The sequence below is a fragment of the Oncorhynchus masou genome, chromosome 13 (genome assembly GCF_036934945.1).
Source record: "Oncorhynchus masou masou isolate Uvic2021 chromosome 13, UVic_Omas_1.1, whole genome shotgun sequence".
Lineage (NCBI taxonomy): Eukaryota > Metazoa > Chordata > Actinopteri > Salmoniformes > Salmonidae > Oncorhynchus > Oncorhynchus masou.
This window is the reverse complement of record NC_088224.1, coordinates 51,253,501-51,277,061: the sequence shown is the minus strand read 5'-3', so window position 1 is coordinate 51,277,061 and position 23,561 is coordinate 51,253,501. Positions and strand designations below refer to the sequence as shown.

At 40.6% G+C, this 23,561-nt stretch overlaps 1 protein-coding gene across 1 annotated transcript in view; it reads right to left on the bottom strand.

Moving 5' to 3' along the window:
• Nucleotides 1-23,561, bottom strand: part of ttc12 (tetratricopeptide repeat domain 12) — a 42,993-nt gene that overhangs the window by 3,253 nt on the left and 16,179 nt on the right. Inside the window, exons 9-20 of the mRNA XM_064984197.1 lie at nucleotides 22,729-22,917; nucleotides 21,506-21,575; nucleotides 20,960-21,048; nucleotides 20,041-20,209; nucleotides 19,492-19,584; nucleotides 16,582-16,645; nucleotides 16,243-16,377; nucleotides 15,759-15,851; nucleotides 15,349-15,417; nucleotides 8,842-8,943; nucleotides 8,573-8,672; nucleotides 8,102-8,330 (exon numbers count right to left, since the gene is read on the bottom strand). Of these exons, the coding sequence (XP_064840269.1) occupies nucleotides 8,102-8,330; nucleotides 8,573-8,672; nucleotides 8,842-8,943; nucleotides 15,349-15,417; nucleotides 15,759-15,851; nucleotides 16,243-16,377; nucleotides 16,582-16,645; nucleotides 19,492-19,584; nucleotides 20,041-20,209; nucleotides 20,960-21,048; nucleotides 21,506-21,575; nucleotides 22,729-22,917 (1,402 nt within the window). The remainder of the gene's footprint in view (nucleotides 1-8,101; nucleotides 8,331-8,572; nucleotides 8,673-8,841; nucleotides 8,944-15,348; nucleotides 15,418-15,758; nucleotides 15,852-16,242; nucleotides 16,378-16,581; nucleotides 16,646-19,491; nucleotides 19,585-20,040; nucleotides 20,210-20,959; nucleotides 21,049-21,505; nucleotides 21,576-22,728; nucleotides 22,918-23,561) is intronic.

Sequence of the window (23,561 nt, the reverse complement as noted above, 5' to 3'; positions counted from 1 at the left end):
AAATGATCACAAGAACGGTGAGCAAAAATCCCAGAACCACACGGGTGGGACCTAGTGAATGACCTGCAGAGAGCTGGGACCAAAGTAACAAAGCCTACCATCAGTAACACACTATGCCGGCAGGGACTCAAATCCGGCAGTGCCAGACGTGTCCCCCTGCTTAAGCCAGTACATGTCCAGGCCTGTCTGAAGTTTGCTAGAGAGCATTTGGATGATCCAGAAGAAGATTCGGAGAATGTCATATGGTCAGATGAAACCAAAATATAACTTTTTGGTAAAAACTCAACTCGTCGTGTTTGGAGGACAAAGAATGCTGAGTTGCATCCAAAGAACACCATACCTACTGTGAAGCATGGGGGTAGAAACATCATGCTTTGGGGCTGTTTTTCTGCAAAGGGACCAGGACGACTGATGACATGACATGACAATGATCCCAAACTCACCGCCCGGGCAACGAAGGAGTGGCTTCGTAAGAAGCATTTCAAGGTCGTGGAGTGGCCTAGCCAATCTCCAGATCTCAACCCCATAGAAAATTTTGGAGGGAGTTGAAAGTCCGTGTTGCCCAGCAACAGCCCCAAAACATCACTGCTCTAGAGTAGATCTGCATGGAGGAATGGGCCAAAATACCAGCAACAGTGTGTGAAAACCTTGTGAAGACTTACAGAAAACGTTTGACCTCTGTCATTGCCAACAAAGGATATGTAACAAAGTATTGAGATAAACTTTTGTTATTGACCAAATACTTATTTTCCACCATATTTTGCTAATAAATTCATAAAAAATCCTACAATGTGATTTTCTGGATTTAAAAAAAAAAAATTCTGTCATAGTTGAAGTGTACCTATGATGAAAATTACAGGCTTCTTTCATCTTTTTAAGTGGGAGAACTGGCACAATTGGTGGCTGACTAAATACTTTTTTTGCCCCACTGTAAATACACAGTGGATAATGGGGAAGATGGGTGACACCTGGAGGGTGGTGGAGACAAAATACAAGGACAGGTGAAAAACAGATCAGGGTGTGACACACAATGCTCAAAGGGATATTCAATGTCTGCTTTTTTATCCCCAATAAGTACCCTTCTTTGTGAGGCATTGGAAAACCTCCCTGGTCTTCGTTGTTGAATCTGTGTTTCAAATTCCCTGCTCGAATGAAGGACCTTACATATAATTGTGGGGTACAGAGATGAGATAGTAATTAAAAAGTCATGTTAAACACTATTATTGCATACAAAGTGAGTACATGCACTTTATTATGTGACTTGTTAAGCACATTTTTACTCCTGAACTTATTAGGCTTGCCATAAGGTTAGATCGTATGGCCAGTAACCGAAAGGTTGCTGGATCGAATCCCTGAGCGGACAAGGTACAAATCTGTTGCTCTGCCCCTGAACAAGGCAGTTAACCCACTGTTCCCCGGGTAGGCCGTCATTGTAAATAAGAATTTGCTCTTAACTGACTTGGTGAGTTAAATAAAGGTTTAAAAAAAATAAAAATAAGAAAGGGGTTGAATACATGACTCAATTCACATTTCAGCTTTTCCTTTTTAATGCACTTTGGAAACATTTCTAAAAACATAATGAGGTATTGTGTGTAGGCCAGTGCCACAAAATCTCAATTGAATCCATTTTAAATTCAGCATTAAGTTATGTTTTAAAATTGTGTTTTAAACAAGATAAGAGTTCTGTATAAAATGTTATCCTAAATAAATTATATTTATTACAAATAACTTTTAAGGGATACTTACTCCCTTATTTCCACACAGTATTTCCAGGCAAACGAGAACAGAACAGCATAAAGAATGAGCCAGAGGTTGACACACGACCTGTACGTAAGAGTATTAGGGCAAAGTGAATTTAAAAAAAAGAATACTTGGATTTTTTGGGGGGCACGGATAGTACTTTAAAAACCTGAAATATCCTAAAATATAGTCTAAATAAAATAGCGTGAATAAAGTGACAATATTTCGAAACTAAAGTGGCAATATCTCGAGAATAAAGGGACAATATTTTGAGAATAAACCCAACATTTTATTTTGAGAATGGCTCCCTGTTGCTGTGTGCGCCACCGTTAAAACCTTAATTAGATGACCTGGTGAAACTTATACCTTAGAATTGGCTTTAGTAACAAGAAAATCCTCGCTCTTTTAGCACATACTACCCATATTACTATAAGTATTAGGACCTGGAAGAGGTTGCGCCAGAGATAGGGTCTTTTCAGAGGGAGGAACCACACTGACTTGGATGGTTAAATACATAGGTAGAGATGGGTGAGCTGTGTGTGTATGGAGGGGGGGTACTACTCTTCAAGTATGGTGATGGCTGCATCATGTTATGAGTAAATACATATTTAACAGGCGTGACTGTACTACACACACACACACACACACACACACACACACACACACACACACACACACACACACACTATCCTCAAAGCAATACCATTCTAACGGCCATGGTGCATTGTCAGGACACCGAATGAAGTTCACTCTCTTGTTACCGTTACTGACCGCGAAGAGAAATGGAGTTGCATGCACCAGTCCCTTTCGTGGTGCCCTTTTGAATTCGCTACAATGTTGTTCTTAATCCCATACGTATGTCAACATCTTGCATAGTATCTTAAGAGAGTAACAGTTAGGCCAGTAGCCTATATGTCGAAATGAAGGTTACATACTTGTGTGTAATGGCATGGGGTTTTTATGTACATTTCTAATGAAGGCTTCTCTGCAGAAGCGACAGAAGCGACAGTGAAAGGGATGATTAAAAACAGCCTGATTACCGTAGCAACATCAGGGAAACTGGGCAGAAGAGAGTGCTGCTTCAAATACAGCAGTTCTGCAACATCTTTGATTGAGCCTCTCATAATTGCCGGCCTCAACATGCTACAGAAAGAAATGACTAACTGTATAGGAAGCTCTGGGTACAAGTCGTCTGGATAGTGAACAGCCAATAAATCATCTGATGCAAACAGACGATCATCTTTAGCTGACAACACTTCTTGAGGGCTTGAACAAAAAAAAAGCAGATTGCGATTTTGTTCGTACTGGTGAACTTGCATTTGAATTGTGTATCTTAGCATGCATCATTCAAGACTAAGTTTCAAATGTGTGCAGCGCAATGGACATATAATGCACAATGTCTCAGTAATGACTGTCTTGGTTGGCAATACTCAGTATAGGCAGTCCAGGCAACCTGGACCTACAGGCCGTGATGAAAACATTTGCCCACAGAAAAACGCAAGGCGATGCTGACGCATACTGTAGCTACTAGAGGCCTCAAGATAGAAAAAAGAAAGAGACAAGCTCAAAAACAGAAAAGCAGGAAGGAGGACTTCAGGAGACCAGAGAAGATTTCGTTTGACTTGATTTAACTTACCTTGAAACCTGTTGAGTTCAACAATAAATAGTGGCTGAATTTATCCTAAAGCCGACTACTTTTTTCCTCATTGTTTGGCTATTTGATGTGTCATTTTAAGAAAGGTTTATAAACAGTAGTTAATTAGGAGCTACATACAGTATATAGCCTAGCTGTAGATAGTAGGAAATACTGCATAATGAAACAATCCCTAGTAAGCAAGTGTTTTGAGGGTGGACTGACTATAATTTGGGATTAATAGACTGGTTTTACGCACAACAACTTTCTATCCCAGCTGGGAGATATACAGGACTGTATATTCCCAAAAATATGTTGGTAGTATAGCTGATTAGTATGCTGTTGCATCAAAAATGTATTTTACAATCGTCAATGTTTGAATGTCCAACTTTAATTACAAGTAATTACATTATTCCTGCCAGCCAGCTGTCTAAATGGCAGCATAGCTTTGTGTGTATAACTTTGTGAAATGTTAGACTTAACATGACAAAATGACGGCCAATTGCCCTCCCAAATAAACATTTATACATTAGCTAAAGCAAAGCAATGGCTACGTGCCATGGCACCACAGAAAGCCTATCATCAATTCGTTAGGCAGCCACGTAGACATTTCACAATTTCAGCACCATGGATTAATAAAGGAAATCTGAGGAAAATGCTACAGAAATTCTATCAACACATCTATTGTGCTACACGAACATCGGGGACTCTGGATCATTGCTACTCTCCCTTCCGGTACGACTACAAGGCCCTCCCCTACCCTCCCTTCGGCAAATCATATCACACCTCCATTCTGCTCTTCTCCAACCATAGGCAAAAATTTAAGCAGGAAGCACCTGTGGTAAGGATTATTCAACGTTGGTCTGACCAATCTGAATATATTCTTCAAGATTGTTTTGATTACGCGGACTGGGAAATGTTCCGGAAATAGTACCGACGTATACACGGCCTCAGTGACTTTGTTTGATTATAACTTATCCAAACTAAAAAACGTGGATAGATGGCAACACTTGCGCAAAACTGAAAGCACAAACCACCGCATTTAACCATAGCAAGGCGACTGGGAACATGGACGTGTACAAACAGACCAGCTATGACCTCCGTAAGGCAAAGAGGCAAAACGACATTCAAGGTACAAAGTGGAGTCGCAGTTCAACGTCAGACATGACATATGTGGCAGGGACTCCAGACAATCACTGATTATAAAGGAAAAGCCAGCCAGACAAGCGAAACACCTTCTTTGCCTGCTTTGAGGAAAACAACATCAAACTGCTTCTCACAAGGACTGTGTGCTCTCATTCTCCATGGCCGAAGTGAGTAAGTCATTTAGGCGTTAACCCTCGCAAGGCTGTCGGCCCAGGCGGCATCCCAATTCTGTCATCATGAAGTGCTTTGAGAGGCCAGTTAAGGATCATATCAACTCCACTTTACCCGACACCCTAGAACCACTACAATTTGCATACCGCCCCAACAGACCCATGGACGACGCAATCGCCATTGCACTGCACATTGCCCTATCCCACCTGGACAAAATAAATACCTATGTAAGAATGCTGTTCATTGACTACAGCTGAGTATTCAAAACCATAGTGCCCTCCGAAGCGCATCACTAAGCTCAGGGCCCTGGTTCTGAACCTCGCCCTGTGCAAATGGGTCCTAGACTTCCTGACTCATGACTGATTGGCCACTCACATTGCCAACTCAATCATCAAGTTTGCTGACAACACAAAAGTGATAGGACTGATTGCCAACAACTAAACAGCCTACAGCGAGAAGGTGAGAGCCCTGGTGGAGTGGTGCCAGGAAAATAACCTCTCCCTCAACGTCAACAAAATGAAGGAGCTGATCGTGGACTACAGGAGAAAGCAGAGAGAGCATTCCCCCAGTTGAGAGGGTCAAAAGATTCTCAAGTTCCTTGGCGTGCACATCACCGAGGACCTGAAATGATCCCTCCACACCGACAGCATGGTGAAGAAGGCACAATAGCACCTCTTCAACCTCAGGAGGCTGAAGAAATACAGCTTGGCCCCTAAGACTTCTACAGATACACCATCAAGAACATTCTGGGCTGTATCACCACCTGGTAGGGCAGCTGCACCACCCGCATCCTCAGTGCTCTCCAGAGGGTGCTAAGGTCAGCCCAACACATCACTGGGGGCACACTGCCTACTCTCCAGGACACCTACAGCAAAAGATAGGCCAAGGGGGCAAAGATAGGCCAAGAAGACCATCAAAGACCTCAGTCACCCGAGCTATGGCTTGTCCACCCCGCTACCATCTAGAAGACAGAGACAGTACAGGTGCATCAAATCTGGGAACCAAAGACAACAGCTTCTCTCCAGGCCATCAGACTGTTAAACAGTCACCCCTAACCAGCCTACACCCAGTACCCTACCCTGAGTCATTGAACACTGATCACTTTAATATTTATATACTGTTATACCCACTTCATATGTATACTGAGTCTAAGTGTCCAAACCATTAGGAACACCTATATAACTGCTGTAAACACGTTCTCTATGAATATGTCCATACCATCTATAAAAACCATAATACATGCAGTACCATTCAAAAGATTGGAAGCACACCTCCTCATTCAAGGGTTTTTCTTTATTTTTACTATTTTCTACATTGTAAAATAATAGTGAAGACATCAAAACTACGAAATAACACATGGAATTATGTAGTAACCAAAAAAGTGTTAAACAAAAATATTTTAGATTCTTCAAAGTAGTCACCCTTTGCCTTGATGACAGCTTTGCACACTTTGGCATTCTCTCAACCAGCTTCATGAGATAGTCACCTGGAATGCATTACAATTGACAGGTGTGCCTTGTTAAAATTACATTTGTGGAATTTCTTTCCTTCTTAATGCATTTGAGCCAATCAGTTGTGTTGTGACAAGGTAGGGGTGGTATACAGACGATAGCCATATTTGGTAAAATACCAAGTCCATATTATGGCAAGAACAGCTCAAATAAGGAAAGAGAAGCGACAGTCCATCATTACTTTAAGACATGAAGGTCAGTCAATGCAGAAAGTGTAAAGAACCATCAAGCGCTATGATGAAAATGGCTCTCATGGGGACCGCCACAAGAAAGGAAGACCCAATTCAGGCCTTCATGGCTGAATTGCTACAAAGAAACCACTACTAAAGGACACCAATAAGAAGAAGAAACTTGCTTGGGCCAAGAAACACGAGCAATGGACATTAGACTGGTGGAATATGTCCTTTGGTCTGATGAGTCCAAATTAGAGATTTCTAGTTCCAACCGCTGTGTCTTTGTGAGATGTAGAGTAGGTGAACAGATGATCTACGTGTAGTTCCCACCATGAAACATGGAGGCGGAGGTGTGATGGTGTGGGGGTGCATTGCTGGTGACATTGTCAGTGATTTATTTAGAATTCAAGGCACACACCAGCATGGCTACCACAGCATTCTGCAGCGATACTCAATCCCATCTGGTTTGCGCTTATTGGGACTATTATTTGTTTTTCAACAGGACAATGACCCAACACACCTCCAGGCTGTGTAAGGGCTATTTGAGCAATAATGAGAGTGATGGAGTGCTGCATCAGATGACCTGGCTTCCACAATCACCCGACCTTAGCCGAATTGAGATGGTTTGGGATGAGTTGGACCGCAGAGTGAAGGAAAACCAGCCAACAAGTGCTGAGCATATGTAGGAACTCCTTCAATACTTTTGTAAATCATTCCAGGTGAAGCTGGTTGAGAGAATGCCAAGAGTGTGCAAAGATGTCATGAAGGCAAAGGGTGGCTACTTTGAAGAATTTCAAATTTTGATTTGTTGAACACGTTTTTGGTTACTACATGATTCCATATGTGTTATTTCATAGTTGTGATGTCTTCACAATTGTTCTACAATGTTGAAAATATTGAAAATAAAGAAAAACCCTTGAATGAGTAGGTGTGTCCAACCTTGTGACTAGTACTGTATATTCCGGACACTGACATTGCTCGTTCTGATATTTCTTAATTTTGGAATTATGTGTGTATTATTTTGTATTGCTGGGTAATACTGCACTATTGGAGCTATAAACGTTGATTTGATGGACAGCGATCGGTAGTCTATAATCTCAGTGGCGGAAAAAGTACTCAATTGCCATACTTAAGTAAAAGAAAAGATACCTTAATATAAAAGTACCTTAATATAAAAGTGAAACTCACCCAGTGAAATACTACTTGAGTAAAAGTCTAAAAGTATTTGGTTTTAAATATACTTAAGTGTCAAAAGTAAAAGTATAAATAATTTCAAATGGCTTATATTAAGCAAACCAGATAGCACAATTATTTTATTTTAAAAATGTACTGATGGCCAGGGACACAGTGCAACACGCAGACATAATTTACAAACAAAGCATTTGTGTTTAGTATGTCAGCCAGGTCAGAGGCAGTAGGGATGACCAGTGATGTTCTCTTCATAAGTGCGTGAATTGGACCACGTTCCTGTCCTGCTAAGCATTCAAAATGTTATGAGTACTTTTGGGTGTCTCCTAAATGTTTGGAGTAAAAAAAATACATTTTTTTTTTTTTTTAGGAAAGTAGGAAAGTTCTCAAATATAAATAACTGTGTTATGCCAGTGTAAGAGCTGATATGTTGAGGAGTGTGTGTGGGTGCATGTGCCTGCATGTGTATGTGTGTGTGTGTATGGGTGCGTGTGTGTGTAAGCATACGTGCACGTGTGATTAATTAACATAGAAATTACCTGGGCTCTGCTTTACACAGCTTCCCCAGAGCGATGGCAGAATTTTGCTGCACAGCACTTCTCTTGGCGTCGCCCGCAGCAAGGCGGAGCAAGAGCAGGACAGTGTCGGTTCCCAGGAGGCTACTGGCTGCCCCCCGCACCCCCAGGCAGTGGCCCAGGCACAGGGCAGCGTTCCCTGCCACTGCCTCCTCACTGCTGGGACCCAGGAGCCTCCTCAGGGTGTGAAGTCCTGATGAGTAGGACAAAATAAAAGTTGCCCAATGTAATCCCGTACACTCACAGACAAAAGCACACACACACAGGCACATACAAACAAAATAAAAAACAGACGTGCTCGTACACACAAACCAACACGCACACGCATGTGTGAGGACACATCTTATAATACAATATCAATTTTTGTTATTTAGCATCTTTCACATAACACACTAGTTCAAAAACCAAGACCAATCCATCATACATGTATCTTACGTTTATCACATTTCACCCACTCCTCCTGAGCCGTTTGACTGATAGCCGTGCACACTGTGAGGGTCTTGATCAAATATTTAGTGGTGGTCTTCCCTGATCCCTGCATGGCAAGATAAAACGATTTCTCTCACACCATATACAGTATATAGAATACATTATATCAGTCCATATAACACATATTTTTTTTTTATCAAGAAGCTGAATCAGGCAGGCAGTGATCACCTAAAAGAAATATAATAAAAAAGGCAATAAATGATGCTTGGCATTACTTTCAGTAGCCTCCGCATTGTCCCCACGACTCCTCTCTGCACGGCGTCTTCAGTAGCAGCGGGGGACTGTGGGAGCACTTTACTCAGCAAACCTGTGGCTCTCTGAGGCCAAGAGAAAGAACAATATGCAGTCAGTGGGAAAAGAAAGAGAGTGAGTGGGGAAAGAAACAGAGCAGTCATCAACACCTGTTGCTGATATTCTGTCACATTTACTGACCCGGAGAGAGAGATCCTTAATGTCACACTGAATGTCACACGGAGAGAGAGAGAGAGAGAGAGAGAGAGAGAGAGAGAGAGAGAGAGAGAGATCCTCTTAGGAATGTGCATTTGGAAAGTTTTAAGACCCGTTGAATTTTTCCACATCTTGCTACGTTACAGCCTTATTCTAAAATGGATTAAATTGTTTGTTTTTTCTCTCATCAATATACACACAATACCCAATAATGACAAAGCAAAAACAGGTTTTTAGTCATTTTTGCAAAAAACAATCACATTTACATAATTATTCAGACTCTTTACTCAGTACTTTGTTGAAGCACCTTTGGCAGCCATTACTTCCATGAGTCTTCTTGGGTATGATGCTACAAGCTTGGCACACCAGTATTTGGGGAGTTCCTCCCATTCTTCTCTGCAGATCCTCTCAAGCTCTGTCAAGTTGGATGGGTGAGCGTTGCTGGAGAGCTATTTTCAGGTCTCTCCAGAGATGTTCGATCAGATTCAAGTCTGGCTCTGGCTGGGCCACTCGAGGACATTCAAAAGACATGTCCTGAAGAGCCACTCCTGCATTGTCTTGGCTGTGTGCTGTCATGACTCTCCTGTGAGGATCCAAAGATCAGGTTTTCAATGGATCAACTTCTACCAGACGCCTCTCACCCGCAGAGGGGAGGAGGGATTGATGTGGGGGTTTTGTGACACCTCATGCCCGGTCGTAAATTGTATGCAGCAAAGGACTCTCTTGGCTCCTTTGTATCAACCAAAGGAATACCTTTGTCTCCAGAAGACTTTTGCCAGCCCAAAACTCTTAACATCCAAAAAGTGAACTTTGGAACAATATTTCTCACACCCGAATGTGGGAAATGGTCAGTGGGTAGATGTAGAAAATGTATGTCATATTGTTTGTAATATTATGATGTTATTAAAAACTGTATGAACCAAATACTGTAACTTAGGAAGGAAACCCCCTTTAGCCATCAAGTTTTCATCCAATCTGTTGTGAAAAAACTAATTTTTGTTAAGATAGGAATGTGATTTCTAATGAGATAAAAAAATGTCCTTTTCACATTAAGTAGCCACGCCCGAGTGATGTCAGAAAACCGTGTCAGTGTGATGGAACCGCCCTTTTTGACCAGAGTGCTTAAAAGGACTGGCTAGGAATTAACATATCAGACCAGAAAGACGTGAGACAGTGGTCCACACATTGAAATGGTTAGAAACTCTGAAACTCTCAACATGAGGTGAAGAAAATGAACTTACCAGAACAGGACACCGTCGGTCTGCAGCTGTGCGTGTAAAGTTGTTTTGGAACTTTGACTATCTACCCGAGGAAGAGGAGAAGAAAACTCCCCTCTCAGACAATCACTGGTACGGCTAAGTAGCTGTTCTTAGGAAACAGCCCATTGGAGACAACTAAGAAGGACATTGTGACCTCTGGTGGACAATCAGAGCATGTACAAGTGGCCCACAGGAAAAGCTCACTGAAACAACTTTCCAAGAGTGATTGGTTCCGACCGAGATAAATGACGAACGAACGGTATTCAACGTGTAAATACAATCTTTTTTCTTCTTCCAAATGGGCGGCGGTTCATGTGCAAGGTATATGATTAATGTGAGGACAGTCCTAGAATGTATCAACGACAAATGTCCCCTTTTTCTTTCTCTATTTTCCCCACCCCATTCTCTATTTCTGTGTAATAAGCCGCCATATCTTGTCAGTCCACTAGGGACCTTTGTCTCATGTAACTGTGTATGTGTATTCTGTGTAATTATTTAGTTAGCTAGTAAATAATGCTCACGGTTGGGGTTCTCGCAGATCCAAGAAGGTTACGACTGTTCAGAATTCGACTAATATGAGGTAATGATTAATGAGTAACTTAGATCATCTAGAGTTTAATTTGGGAGATGGCAACTCGGTTAAACAACTTATTCCGAGGTGCCCTAAATTCCTAATGACACAATCTATTTTACAATAGTTATATTTTGTTTGTTTTTAGTCCTTCCTCTATTTCTGATGTCCATCCCGTTTGATTTCTATTTGTAACTGTGCTATTTCACAAAATTTCTGAACCTATACACATTTTACAGACCCCTGTTTGTTTTACATTGGTTATATTGTTATTCGTCCCACCCATCAGCGCCATTCAACCTCTCTCATCTATCTCTCAACATCATCCATTTTGGATTTCGATTTGCCATATATTTTTCAACTGTGCTGTGATGCTTCACAAAAGTACTGAACCTTTCTATTCTCAGGAATGGGCTTAAATACCAGCAACATTGTGTGAAAACCTTGTGAAGACTTACAGAAAACATTTGACCTCTGTCATTGCCAACAAAGGGTATATAACAAAGTATTGAGATAAACTTTTGTTATTGACCAAATACTTATTTTCCACCATAATTTGCAAATAAATTCATTAAAAATCCTACAATATGATTTTCTGGATTTTTTTTCTGATTTCGTCTATCATAGTTGAAGTGTACCTATGATGAAAATTACAGGCCTCTCATCTTTTTAAGTGGGAGAACTTGCACAATGTCATGCATAGGTGTAATAGGTGGCAGGGAAGTCAGGCGTAGGAGAGTCAAATAGAGTGTAAAATGGAGTCTTTTAATAAAGTTCACGGAGTATGCTCCATAACACTAAATGTACGTAAACAAACAAACATGGGTACGAGGATCCGACGCGCACCTATACAACATCACACTACACTGACAATAAAACAATCTCTGACAAAGACATGAGGGGAAACAGAGGGTTAAATACACAACAGGTAGTGAATGGGATTGAAAACAGGTGTGGGAAGACAAGACAAAACCAATGGAAAATGAAAAAAGGATCAATGATGGCTAGAAGACCGGTGACGTCAAACGCCGAGCACCGCCCGAACAAGGAGAGGCAACGACTTCGGTAGAAGTCGTGACACACAATTGGTGGCTGACTAAATACTTTTTTGCCCCACTGTAACTCCACCAGTCCTATTTATGATATCATTCACAAAAATTATACTTTTTAAAAACATTTCTTCGAAAAATATGTTGTTGTTTTTTATCAATTAGTATATTTGAGTTTAACCACAATATTTGTTGTATTATTTGTCTGTCTTTTCGGGTGGATTAAACTGAAATTGCAACCAACTTTCTAAGGCTTGTTTAAAAAATAACGATATTTTGGAGATTATTTCCTTTTCAAACAACCCGAAAGTGAGCAGGTGTAATCTGAATAAAGGGAAAAGGGCCATTCTTGAACATAGGATGTTCCTACCAATTTACTAGAGAACCAGTGATCATATAATTTAAAAAGCAGGTCACTCGGTGTAGGCAAAACCATAAGCAAATAGGTAAAGTGACTAAATGACTAAAGAGTTAATCAGGGTGATTTTTCCACAAATAGACAGGTATTTTCCTTTCCATGTTAGCAACATCTTATCTATTTTTGCTAACTTTCGATAAAAATGTATTGGAGTGAGATAATTTCTTTCTTTTGGGATTTGTATACCGAGTATGTCCACATCTCCGTCAGACCATTTAATTGGTAAACTACACGTAATGTAAAATTAGCATTTTTTTAGTGATCCAATACGTAATATAATTTGTAACATTTATTATAATTTAATTTTAATCCAGAGAGGATAACAAAAGTATCTAGATCCTTCATGAGGCCGTGGAGAGATTCTAATTGTGATTTTAAAAGAAAACATGAATCAGCGTACAACGACACCTTTGTTTTTAAGCCACGGATTTCTAATCCCTTAATATTATTGTTTGATATAATTTTAACAGCTAACATTTCGATGCAATAATAAAATAGATATGCCGATAGTGGACAACCTTGTTCGAATCCTCTAGATAGTTTTAAACTTTCTGAGATGTAGCCATTATTTACTATTTTACACCTAGGGTCCTATACATTAATTTAACCCATTTTATAAGAGATACCCCAAAATTGAAATTCTAGGCATTTACATATAAACTCCAGTCGTACTTTATTTAAAAGCCTTTTCAAAATGAGCTGTGAAAACCAGGCCTGGTCTATTGTTTCCAGTACTTGTCTTATATTATCTCCAATGTATTGTCCATCTACAAAACCTGTCTGATTAGAATGAATAATATCTGACAATACTTTTTTAATTCTATGCGACAAGCATTTTGCTAGGATTTTTGCATCACAACACTGAAGTGTAAGAGGTCTCCAATTATTTAAAAGGACTGGATCTATATATATGCCACTTGGGTCCTGTTTCAGTAATAATGATATTAGACCTTGTTGTTGATTTATATAGGAGTGGTTAAAACATGCTAATAACGGTCCTCTGAGTACATCAAAAAAAGTTTTGTATGCCATCCAGCCCTGGAGCTTTCCCAGCCTTAAAGGCTTTAATTGCATCAAGAAGTTCCTCCTGTGTAATTTGGCCTTCACATGAGTCTTTCTGTACAGATGTTAATTTTACATTATTATTAGGGGAAAAAATCCATTAGTTTCAGTTAGTGGAGATGGAGGAGACTGAAATGAAAACATATTCTTAAAGTACTTTTCTTCCTCTTTCAAAATATAATTTGGTGAATCATGCGTGACTCCATCATTTGTAACAAGTTTCAATACAGTTTTTTGGTAGCATTTCTATATTGACCGGACGATTAGATTCAGGCCAAAGAGTTCAATCTTGGTTTCATCAGACCAGAGAATTTTGTTTCTCATGGTCTGAGAGTCCTTTAGGTGCCTTTTGACAAACTCCAAGTGGGCTGTCATGTGCATTTTACTGAGGAGTGGCTTCCGTCTGGCCACTTTACCTTAAAGGCCTGATTGGTGGAGTGCTGCAGAGATGGTTGTCCTTCTGGAAGGTTCTCCCATCTTCACAGAGGAACTCAGGAGCTCTGTCAGAGTGACCATCGGGTTCTTGGCCTTGACTAAGGCCCTCCTCCCCCGATTGCTCAGTTTGGCCGGGCGGCCATCTCAAGGAAGAGTCTTGGTGGTACCAACCTTCTTCCATTTAAGAATGATGCAGGCCACTGTCTTCTTCGGGAATTTCAATACTGCAGAAATGTTTTGGTACCATTCCCCACATCTGTGCCTCGACATAATTCTGTCTTGGAACTCTACGGACAATTCCTTCGACCTCATGGCTTGGTTTTTGCTCTGACATGCACTGTCAACTGTGGGACTTTATATAGATAGGTGTGTGCCTTTCCAAATCATGTCCAATCAATTGAATTTACCACAGGTGGACTCCAATCAAGTTGTAGAAATATCTCAAGGATGATCAATGGAAACAGGATGCACCTGAGCTCAATTTCGTGTCTCATAGCAAAGGGAATGAAAACCTATATAAATATGTATTTCTGTTTTACATTTTTTATACATTTACAAACATTTCTAAACACCTGTTTTCGCTTTGCTATTTTGGGGTATTGTATGTAGATTGATGAAGAACATTTTTTGATTTAATTAAGCAATATGGCCCGAGGGTAGATGCCTGGACACAGCCCTTAGCGGTGGTATATTTGGGTGCTCGAGTGGCGCAGAGGCCTAAGGCACTCCATCTCAGTGCAAGAAGCGTCACTGCAGTCTCTGGTTCGAATCCAGGCTGCATCACATCCACACAATTAGCCCAGCGTCATCTGGGGTAGGCTGAATTTGTTCTTAACTGACTTGCCAAAGTCAGTCAAAATAAAAAAATATATAAATATTGGCCATTTATCACAAACCCCCGAGGTGCCATACTGCTATTATAAACTGGTTCCAAAATAAATTGAGCAGTAAAAATAAGTGTTTTGTCATCCCCGTGGTATACGGTCTGATATACCATGGCTGTCAGCCAATAAGCATTCAGGGCTCGACCCACCGAGTTTACAATCCATTTTAGAATATGGCTGTAATGTAACAAACTGTGGAAGAAGTCAAGGGGTCTGAATACTTTCCGAATGCACTGTATGTTCGAGATACGTTCTGAATAGTTTTTAGCCCCTTGAGACTGCTCAGACCAGACTGTGCTATGTTTTCTTATACGTGTTCTAATCTTAACTTTTCAATGCTTCGGAATACATGCTGACGAAGCAGGAGTTGTGTTTATATCTAAAACTAGTTGCTATACATAAAACAAGTATGGTGTCATATTGTTTCTCTCCAAATACCCATCTCTTCCATCTTTGTTTGCATATGAAAAATGCTTGCGATATGGATAGTTAGAGCATGATAGGCCAGAGGGGCCGTAGAGAAGTGTCCGTGAGAGATGCCGTGGTTTTGGTCTCATCAACAGAGCTGCGTCGGGGCCCTGCGGTGCAACCACTCACTGTGATGATGCCCCCGTCGGGATCACTCAGCAAGCCCAAGCATACTCCACTGATGGGAACAGCATGCTCCTGCAAGATAAAGGAGAGAAAGAAAGCGAGAGAGAGAAAGGTTAATCAAATGTTCACTGTACATATCACTTTTTCATAGGGGTGCTTATTATTATTACACCAAAGGGTCTGAAACAAAAGCTCTCAGTGCTCTCTTTGTTCTTGTTTTTCCATTCACCTCCTTCCCTCCCTCTTCCCATCAAATTGATGTGTTACCCTGATAGGTGGGCCAAGGACTAGTCAATCACTGCCCAACTCCAAATGGCACCCTAGTGTGCCATGTGCCCTCGTCAAAAGTAGTGCACTATATAGGGAATATGGTGCCATTTGGGATACTCTCAGCCTAACAGCCTCTATCGTACCTGGATGGCTGTGGAGGGATTACCAGAGAGGTTGATCATCAGTCCCAGAAGGGGATAAAGGATCTCTCTGTATTCACAGTGAGTACACCACTTCTGTAATAGAGAACCACAGTGCATTACAACACTCACTGGATTTGGTATGAGAAATGACCATTGTACATTGTTATCTATTCTGGCTTATACATTTCAGTCTGTGACATTTCAAAACCTTTATTTTATTGGAAAGAGAAAAAGCAAGTGTGCCATCATTAGAATTGAAAAATAATAAAATAGAAAAATAAACATCCCAGTTCAGTTTAGGAAAATAAAAAAAGTTGTGTGCTCCTTTAAAATAAGCTCGTCATAAAAAGCAAGAATGCCATCATTAGAATTGAAAAATTATAAAATAAAAAAATAAACATCCCAGTTCAGTTTAGGAAAATAACAAAGTTGCGTGCTCCTTTAAAATAAGCTAGTCATAAATACAATATGGAGCAATATTCACCATGGCGATTAGAAAGGCCTGCCAAAACTCCTGACAGTTGGCAACCTCGTTATGGATGGCATCATCTCCAATCATATTGCCTATTGTTGATATGAGCGATGGGAAACTATGCTGGTTGAATCTGGTGATGTTTCTCTGCAAGCGGAGCACAAGGACAGATTATCCCAAAAATATTTTGACAATGTCTGGTCACAGATTAGCTTTTGCTGTATTGCCAACTCATATGGTTGTAGTCATGTTTGGCATGACAGATCTAGGACCAGGCAACAACAACTACAGTATCAGGAGCAAATTAAGTATTTGATGAGATGTAGCTAACTTCCAACACAAATATCTTACCAGCAGACTTGCGAAAGGGGGCACAATCAATGTTGTAAACGTGTCCCTTAACTGCAAGCAAAATCTGTAACATGAACAGGGAGTTAACCATGATGAACATGAAATGTTCAAGAATATACAGTAGATATGCTACAAATCACTTGCCTACGCTGTATAGTGATGTAGCATACTCTATACAATAGGTTCCCACATGACAAGGAACAATAAAATAATTGGCTGCACACTGCATACAGTATGGGACAAGGACAATGAATCTCAGGAGGTTACAAACACAATCGATATTATATTATTATTCATGAGTCATGACGTGCGGTACCAAACCACAGTATGTGACGACATTATCAAAATGTTTTATAACACACACAAGCACACACATACTTAATAAGTCAACACACACCCCCCACCGTTAGCAAGTAATGGACGGCTTTTGGCCCACCAAAAAAGAAAAGACGTTAAATTAAATTGTAGAACTGAAGCCAAACAAATTGTCCTGGAGAGGCTGTCTATCATAGGCTTACACCCCAATTTCACACTCCACCATTCTCTCACTCTGCGAGCATGTGTGTGTGGTGCTGAGGATAGATAGGGAGAGTGAGAGAGGAGCCTTGGCCTAGGCTGTTGTTGATTGCGAAGATTGAGGCTTTTTTCATTGAAGTAAAACGAAAGTTAGAGGATAAACAATATGCCTACAGTGAAAAAACAACAAGCGGGATGTCCTTTGTGTGGACAAGTTTGAATAATGTAGTGGACAAAGATGAGAAGAGCGTTGGCACGGCCAAATGCAAGCCACTGTGCAAATCGCTATTCAGAGAGAATGCAATTTTGGAACTTAAATGTATTTATTTTCGTATTTATAATCATATGCTTTATCATTAGCCTATTATTATTGTATATCATTGTTACTATTGTAGGTCTATTAATCTAAACCAGTTCTTTAAATACCCTAAACGTGTTTTGTTTAATTCTGCTGAGACATTTTCGTTGGCTAAATTAAGTTAGAATTGTCTTTTCAAATGTGTGCTCCATCTTTAGTTTAAGATAAGTTAGTTATAAGAAGGCCCGTTGTAAAATAAATATCATTAGAGGTTAATTGCTGCAATATAGCGTGTTCAAAACTCTTGTGATGTTTTAAACCAGTTCATCTTTTTAAACCAAGTATTTTGATTCATTCTTTTGAGCCATTTTCTTTGGTCAAATTAAGTTCCAACTGTAATGTTGTGTTTGCCATATTATAATAGCCTTCTCGTATTTTTCCTATAAATAATGGCCTGATTTACTTTTGTTATTACCCTAATAAAGTTTAGAAACTTTTGTGAAGGTTTGGTGTGGTGTGGCTATTATTAAGCTTAACTACTGCCGGCGTATGATATGAAGGCAGTGTGCACCAGCGCTCCAACTGAATCTAACAGTTGAACTTGAGGTGAGGACCCTAGACAAGACAAAAACACACATACCACCCTCATCACACCCTGACCTAACCAAAATAATAAAGAAAACAAAGATGACTAAGGTCAGGGGTTTGACAATAAGCTTCCTTCTGTATGCCTATATCTGTCTAGCAGACACAGTAGCCATCTGACAAATGCATGTCGGTGTCATAGCATGCTGCCGGCACATCTCTATATCACTCTGGGGCTTCTCTTCCTTCATGTCATTTTTTCTAATATTAATATCATACAGTGGACGCAAATGCATACAATGCTCTGATGCACTTAGCGCCCAAATTGCCAAAAACTGAACTGTGAAGTGGACACTTATTGTTTTCGGAAAGTAAAAACCAATAAAGCCAAGGGCTATAAAGTTTAGCATATGCTACACATCGAAAAACAAGGAATAGTGTTTTTGTAATTTTTGGGGGGCTGTTTTTAAGGTCAACTAGTCTAAATGTTGCTAATTTGGCCAATATCCCTCATGAATTGATGGCGTTGGCTAAACCAGGTCGGAGGTTTCATTATCTCTCTCTTTCTACTGTCGGATTTGAATGCATATAGATGTCTGGTAAATTGCTCAAATGTCCGTAAATTAAAATCTTTCCAGTCACAAATCTTCATAACGGAAACCCTGACACAGACGTCAATTCAATGTCTATTCCACATTGGTTTTGTTTAAATGACGTGGAAACCAGTGAGTGCCCAGTGAGACGTCTCACACAAACAGCACCGTAGAGTAGGTGATTGTTTTCGCAAACGTTAACAAAAAGCGAGTCCTTGACAAAGGCTCCAGACTCACATTAGTAATGTAATCCCTTCCAGCACCATTCAAGTCCAACCAAATAGACTGTGATCTTCCCATTTCAACCACTATACGCTCTCTGGCTATATTCCTGTGGCTCTGACTCTGCTTCTGTGGCTTAGTCCCAAATTACACCATATTCCCTTTTTAGTGCACTTCTTTTGACCACTACATTTGTGAAAAGGGTGCCACTTGAGATGCAGAGACGCAGACTCTATTTTCATAAGTGACAGTGTGAGTTTAGGAATGGAGCGGCCATTCGGCTTTCAACTGAGATTAACGGTGGGATAGAGCATGGTGATGGATTGGGATGTCAACCCCGCTGTTCACTTTGCATTTGCTTGGAGCCTCCTAACTGTCCAGCCAAGTGAATTAAAACTGTTCTTTAATATTTACGCCGATGATATATGGCAATACAATAGACTAGCCTGGTGGGCCAAAGTCAGAATATGTATTTATATTTTCCTGTGAAGTGATATCATTGTGATAGCATTGTCCTTCAAACGCTGACGAAGGCTGACGCTGAAAAGTGTCCATTTGTTCGGACATCTGCTGCTAAGAAAATACATAAAAACTTAAAAGAATATTTCAGTGACTGAGTTTTCCCCTCCTTCAAGTAAGAGCATCCACCATTTTGTTACGAAAAACTATGTATTGCATTAGCTACAGTGTACATACTGGTTTTCTGTGGCAAAGTTCTCCAAAATAGTTAGAGCTGTGGTTTCCAGCTGGCTCTGTGTGGATATGCACATCATCAAGTTTCCCACCAACCTGCAGAGTTGTGTGAGAAAGTCAAATATTTCATTTTCACACGTCATTAACACCTCTTTAAGCCAAGACAATTATCCAACTTACTATATCATTGTTTTACTGATTAAATAAGATGGATGACACAATATTCAGAATAACAGGGACCAGCAAGTGCAAATGCAGGTCTGATGTGAAACTAAATATAGCAATAGAATATCAACATGTTTTCAATTCCCACAGTACATAAGGGGTAAAATCCTATATTAAATGTTTATTGTTAATAGAGCACAACATATTTTGCGACCCTACAACCATACTTTCCCCCCATATTTTAATTTCCCTGAACTCTGAGTGGACGGCTCTACCTGCTGTCTGAAAGAGCTGAAAGAGGAGAAGGCAGGTAGGTTTGATTTGATAATAGTGTGTGGTTCTTGTCAGCCAGAACACGCAATTACCAACAGGGATCTGATCTCTTACATGTGCAAATTCAGGTTCTCAATGGCCAAGCATCTTCCATGTGGAGTTTGGGAGTACAAAGACAGAAACGCCAGGCATTCTTTCCGCACCGCCGCCATTCCTGATACAAATAAGTCAACAATGTACTCTTTGGAGGCTGGGCATCTCATCAGCATCTTTTGGTTTTCATCTGAAAGCAAGCAGCCCAGGATAAAACATGTCTTCAGCAACAGGGACAGTTCCAGTGACAGTTGTGGCAAAGATTGAATTTAATAACACATTGCATGCACTTTCAATCGATTCGAACGCTATTTGTCAGGGGATGATTGTAGGCCTACTTTAAATGCAATAGCAACAATATAATTGCACTTGACTCCTTAATTGGCAGATTTTTTTTACATCAAATGCATTTCCCCTATTTTGACATTGGCACAACAGGTTTTGGATAGCTGTATAATTGATTTGTCACCGTTTGGGAGAAGGAGCAATTATTTTCTCTTGGTTACAAGTGTTCATTAATTTTGATGTGGTAAAAGGGGCAGTCCGGGATTCAAACCACAATGAAGCAAAGTGTGTTTACAATTACAATGTTGACAAATAATGGAGTAAAAAAAGCTTATATTTTGTGGGCTCTGCAAGACACGAGGCATGTATAAATTATATTCTTCAAGAATCAATGGCTATGTCATTCATAAATAATGGATGTACCAATCCCAGATTGCCACTTAAGCACACATTGCCTGTGTGACTACAGAACAAGTAGGCACTTAATAAGGAGTTGGCAAAAATGCATGACAGGCAGAATAATGAGAAAACAATGGGATAATAGAAGATGTTTGGCATTTCATGCATTTTCTTCACACAATTTCTCTTGACAAAAAAAATCTATGTGCAAAAAATAGGGGGAGGAAATATCACACTAATGTCTTGTCTTACAAACCATTTCCATCGCAAATCACCCTCCACAATTTCAGTACGGACACGCATAGCTCCTCTGCGCATGGCGCTGTCGATTTCTGCAACAGGCAACTGAAAATAAGGAAACCAAATTGTGTTCTTTATGAGTACGGCATATTTTTCTTATTATTTTCTGCTGAAAACTTGAACCACTTTCCTGACAATATGTGCTGGTCTGAAATATGACCACAAGTCCACAATGCTTCACGAGAACAATTGCGGACGACTTTAGGCTAATAATACCCTCACTAATTTCACATGAGGGAGTTTTGATTAGTGTCTCAACCTACATAAAACCTACTATGCATACATGTAGTACATTGCGTGGGGCACAGCATATTACAGGTTCCTCCAAATCTCTAAAGGAGCTCATTCTATTTTGTCAATATTTAACTAGCAACTAACAGAGAGAGAGTAACTTTTAAAGACAGCATCTCTTTGGTTTGAAAAACTTTTTGGGACCACGGTTGGCGGCCTGTCCTTAACTCCCTATCAGTGTCAGTCAGGGGCGTCTCTCGGGTCCCCTTACCTTCTTACGGTGTCATTGGTATGGATGATACTGAAGCCATTGTTTAATCGGAACAGCGTCTGGCCAGTGCCTGTTAGGAAGAGCAGATAACGTCAGGACTGGGAGGCCTCTCCGTACCTCCGTGAGCCACATACATCATCACAGTGCGCCCGTGGCCAGGCTTCAGAAACACAATGCCTGGCGGTCAAGGGCAGGAGAGAGTGGAATAAATAAAACTCATCCAGAGCCAAAGATCCTCCGCTATTTCCCTCATAAAGATGGTGAGACCGGGCGTGTGTGCAGAGAAAATCTAGAAGAGCGGGGGGAAAAAGCTCCCCTGAGGTGATTTGGTGGCGAGAGAGCCGGTAATGTCAAGCAGGCCGTTTCTACACTCTTCTTAGAGATGTTCAACTGGGAATTATGTTACATTTGCCCTTTCATTGAATGACATTGTAAGACAGTCAGTCTTACAAGCAGTAGATCATCTGACAGGTTGTATTCATCCATATGAGGGAAGTGAAAACGCAGACTGGAAATGTGTGGTAGTAGTCTACCACATTGATCATTGATTATTGTCACTGGTGGTATAGTTGATACCGGCAGTTCACAGATATTATGTAAATGTGACATTATAGTGCAAACGCGTGTGCATCTTAGGCCCAGTGCACTCAACATTTGCATAAATCATCCAGTACTGTACCTCTGCATTCTACACAATCTGAGGTGTTGGTAATAGAACAGCTCACATGGATGCTTGGATTGTAAACACATATTTATCATTGCATTTCCGTGTGTCCTTTCCTCTGCCTACCTCGCGCCTCGGCTGGGCAATATTGGGGACTTTGCTGAACTGTGATAAAATGAACCATGAAGATAAATCAATACCGCAGAGGGGTCAGGTCAGGTCTTCCCTTCCGGATTTTATTTTCAGAGGATTACAAATTGACCATAACCACCACAACAAACATTAGGTCTGTGCAGTGATTTGATCTCCTAGGAGTTTCACATTTCTTCAGTAACAGTAGATGAACTGCATTTTGTCGGAGTCGACTACTAGAACCATGAATAAGAGAAACCCACCTGTCAACGCTGTCCTTCCTTGACCTGAAGGAGCATCCATTGACATCCTTCTGGCCCACAGGATAGGATGAGGAGGGTTGGGGAAAGTGAAGCGGAAAAAATAACATTCACACCCACTCACACAAGATTTGGAGAGATGGGGAAACTCCCAACAGCGTACTCACAGTCTGTAATGGCGTGCGACAGAAGCTTGAGCCCTGCGCAGTAGTATAACGGGAATTGATCAGGTCTCTCCAGCTTTTTCAACAGTTGGAGCACTGTCGTGGCCTTTTCTTCTCCCTTATCAAACTCCTCCCACGCGTTGCTTTCCTGGCATTCTCTTTCTTCCTCCAAATCCACTTGGGTCAGATACTCTTGAGGAAGAAAGGAGAAAACATGGGCTCGGAGACAGATGGCTTCTGAGGAGCCGAGTATGAGGTAACCTAATGGCAGTGGATCAAAGGAGTGTAGGACAGTATGACCACCGCGTTCCTCATAATATGCATTCATATGTTGTAAATAGCATCATATGCTACAAACAGGTAGTAGGGCCACAGATTAGAAATGGAAACAACTTTGCAAGGAGGCCATACGAATGTTTCCTAACCCTACCGAATTAAAGGTATCACCAATTAAATACATGGATTCAGTAATTATCTTACTTTCAATACATTGAGGGAAAGTTAATGAGGGTATTCCAGAAACATTGTTGTCGTCTTTTCCGATGATTCATAACATCTCCATAATCACACATCGACAACAAACAACAGCTTCAAAACGTGTGAAAATGATAGTGTCATTATTCATTGGGAATCCATCCTAGTCTAAATTGACACAAAACAATGAAATGAGCATGCGACTCAGAACAAAACGCTATTGGGACCATCTGTTTTAATGAAGCAAAATAAGCTTACCACAGTTGACAACGGCAATGATGGCACAAAGAGAAAAAAGAATGCTTTATTTGCAAGGTAACAATCAGTACCATCCAGCTTTGGGTTGTCATTGTAGGCTTGTC